Source organism: Olea europaea, unplaced genomic scaffold, assembly GCF_002742605.1.
Source record: "Olea europaea var. sylvestris unplaced genomic scaffold, O_europaea_v1 scaffold16255, whole genome shotgun sequence".
NCBI classification, from domain to species: domain Eukaryota; kingdom Viridiplantae; phylum Streptophyta; class Magnoliopsida; order Lamiales; family Oleaceae; genus Olea; species Olea europaea.
The window spans coordinates 1-2,441 of NW_019233896.1; the positions used below are offsets into that span (position 1 = coordinate 1).

At 34.8% G+C, this 2,441-nt stretch overlaps 1 protein-coding gene across 1 annotated transcript; it reads right to left on the bottom strand.

Moving 5' to 3' along the window:
- Positions 1-360: 360 nt before the first annotated feature.
- On the bottom strand, positions 361-1,782 carry LOC111377219 (methyl-CpG-binding domain-containing protein 2-like). Its single transcript, XM_023000283.1, has 4 exons — positions 1,354-1,782; positions 1,186-1,239; positions 894-1,039; positions 361-745 (listed from the first exon to the last, which is right to left on the bottom strand). The coding sequence occupies exons 1-4, from the start codon at positions 1,716-1,718 to the stop codon at positions 645-647; spliced, it is 666 nt and encodes a 221-aa protein (XP_022856051.1). The 5' UTR covers positions 1,719-1,782; the 3' UTR covers positions 361-644.
- Between the last annotated feature and the right edge of the window lie 659 nt (positions 1,783-2,441).

Genomic DNA, 2,441 nt, shown 5'->3' on the forward strand with positions numbered 1-2,441 from the left:
CCACCCAAGGTAGATTATTGGAAATCCATAGGAAGTCATGTCCTGGTCACGCTATACCAATTAGATTCCACCAATAAGTAGAAATAATGAAGATAATATCAATAAAACCACTTCTAGGCCAAAATCACTGTTGCTGTTGTAAAATAAAATTTGGCCTGCGTTCTCCTTTATAGCTCTAATAATTAATTTCCTTTAGTTTATACTTTCTCATGTATTTTGGTATACAATATAGATAAGTTTTCGCTAATTAAACATGTATGAGCAAAAAATTAGAACTTTTTAATCTAAGCACAATCTGATGGTGCAAACTAAAAAACTCATTGATTATTCTGGCAGATATTTTCATATTTGAAGAAATAATACAGAAAACTGGAAAATTAATATAAACTTTCGAAAGAAATAAAGTGCGTGGTGAATTAATTACAAAGAATTCCGTAAGATGCCAATTCCAATTCTAAATGCAAAATGGAATGGCGCGAGTGATTAATAGACAACAAGTTACTCCTAAAATTTGAGACAACACTTCAAGTTTCACCTCACACACTTTCTTAGTTTCTTTAGACTTACTGAAGTGAAGGGGAACATCATTTGTCACTGGGCAATAGTTAAAATTTAGACATTTTGGTAAATGAAACAAAAATACCTCAACTTTGAGCAGGAGCCTCAACATATGAAGTTGAGCCCTCCTCCCCTACCAAGTGCGAATCTCTCTTCTGGTCTGAAACTACCCAAGATGTGGGATTGACTGCAACATAAAATTAATCCTATCAAGCCTGAATAGAATCTGAATAAGTAGAAACAAATTGCGGCTGAGAAATAAATAACAAAATATGTTATCAAAGCAAAGATGCATTTAGTTAGAAATCTTATTACTTCAGGATCAAATGTCAAACCTGGCATCACAGTGTCACTCATGTCATGCAAAGTAACAGAACGAGCATGACGCTTCCGTACATAATTTTCCTCCAAAGGTGAAGGGATTTGAAATGAGAACTGAGAAGCTGTTAAGCCTGGGAGTTCTGGATGTTCGTTCAGGTAACTGAAGAAAAAACATCTCAAAAACTTTAAAATAAATAAAAGCAAATAAAAGATTCTAAAATCTAAAATCCAGATCCTCTGGCAGTTGTTTATTCATTTAAAATTAGGGTATAAATAAGCAGTTGAGATGACAATCAAGAATTGTACCTCTGAACTTCCATCATTGATCGTAATCGCTTGCTTGATGGTGTTACATAATACCTATTAAGAAACATGACGTGACCCAATTGAAGTCGGAATGACGTTTCCATTGCTCAAAACTTTTAAAGTAATTGTAAATGAAGTAACAAACAATAAATGACATCATAGACATACACATCAGCAAATTTAGTGCCTCCTTTAGCTCTGATTCGTAAAATCCGTTGCCAACCAGGAGGACATTGAGGAATACTGGGCTTGTCTATTGCCCAACGCCAGCTTCCATCTCGTACAACATCTGGTTCATCATCACAACTCAAGTCAGGATGCCATTCACGTGCTGTTTCACAAAAGAAAGGTTGTTCTGCTAGCCTCTCTCGTATCTCCTCGTACTTCTCTTTTGTGGGAATGAACCTCCATTTAGAACATTTTTCACACTGAACGGTATAAGCTGCTATAGAATCCCAAACCCTTTTGGATGTTTTCTTTGATAAGGAAGTTTTGTTTCCGATAGCATCTGATCTATTTGGTTTTCCTTCCATTTCTTTCAATAACTGTGAATATCAACAGGGACCTTTCTCAATATTACTATTGTGACAATGCTGCACTTTTTAAGAGGATCCATGCGCAATATTCATTGAAATAGAGCCAAACAAAAACAAGTTACAAGCCAAAATAGAAAAATCCATTAGATTTGCAATCCTATCTGAGAAACTCAAACTAAACTAGGAAGCACGGACACGGACACAACATGATGCAGACATGACACCAAGTAATTTTTAAAAAGTAGAATACAAACATCAGGAACAAGTTGATTTTAATTCTTCCAATTTTGAAATTTATATTTCCTATCTTTATTTTTATACCTTTTAATGTGGGACACAGCACATTCTATGTCAAATAGCTGCAGAAGAAATGTCCACAAAATATCCCCTGGGTGTTAGAAATTTTAAAAAGTTATAAACAATAGGGCACAGCATGTGGAGTTTCCAAGGAATACTGGTTTCCGACGTAACAGAAGACATGTTCGACACGGACACATTACTTCACTAGAAGTATTCGTGCTTCCTCAAATTTTATTACGAGCAAGTGTCGGAAAGAATCTGCATTAGAAATCAATAGAACGAGTCCAACATTCTGAAAAACCAAAAGGGATATTGATTGCAGAACGTTCATTTAAATTTAAGCTCTGTTTGAGCCCCATTACCTAAAAATTCTTTTTTTTTTTTTTTTTTCAAACTCATTTCAACTACATATTCTCCCAA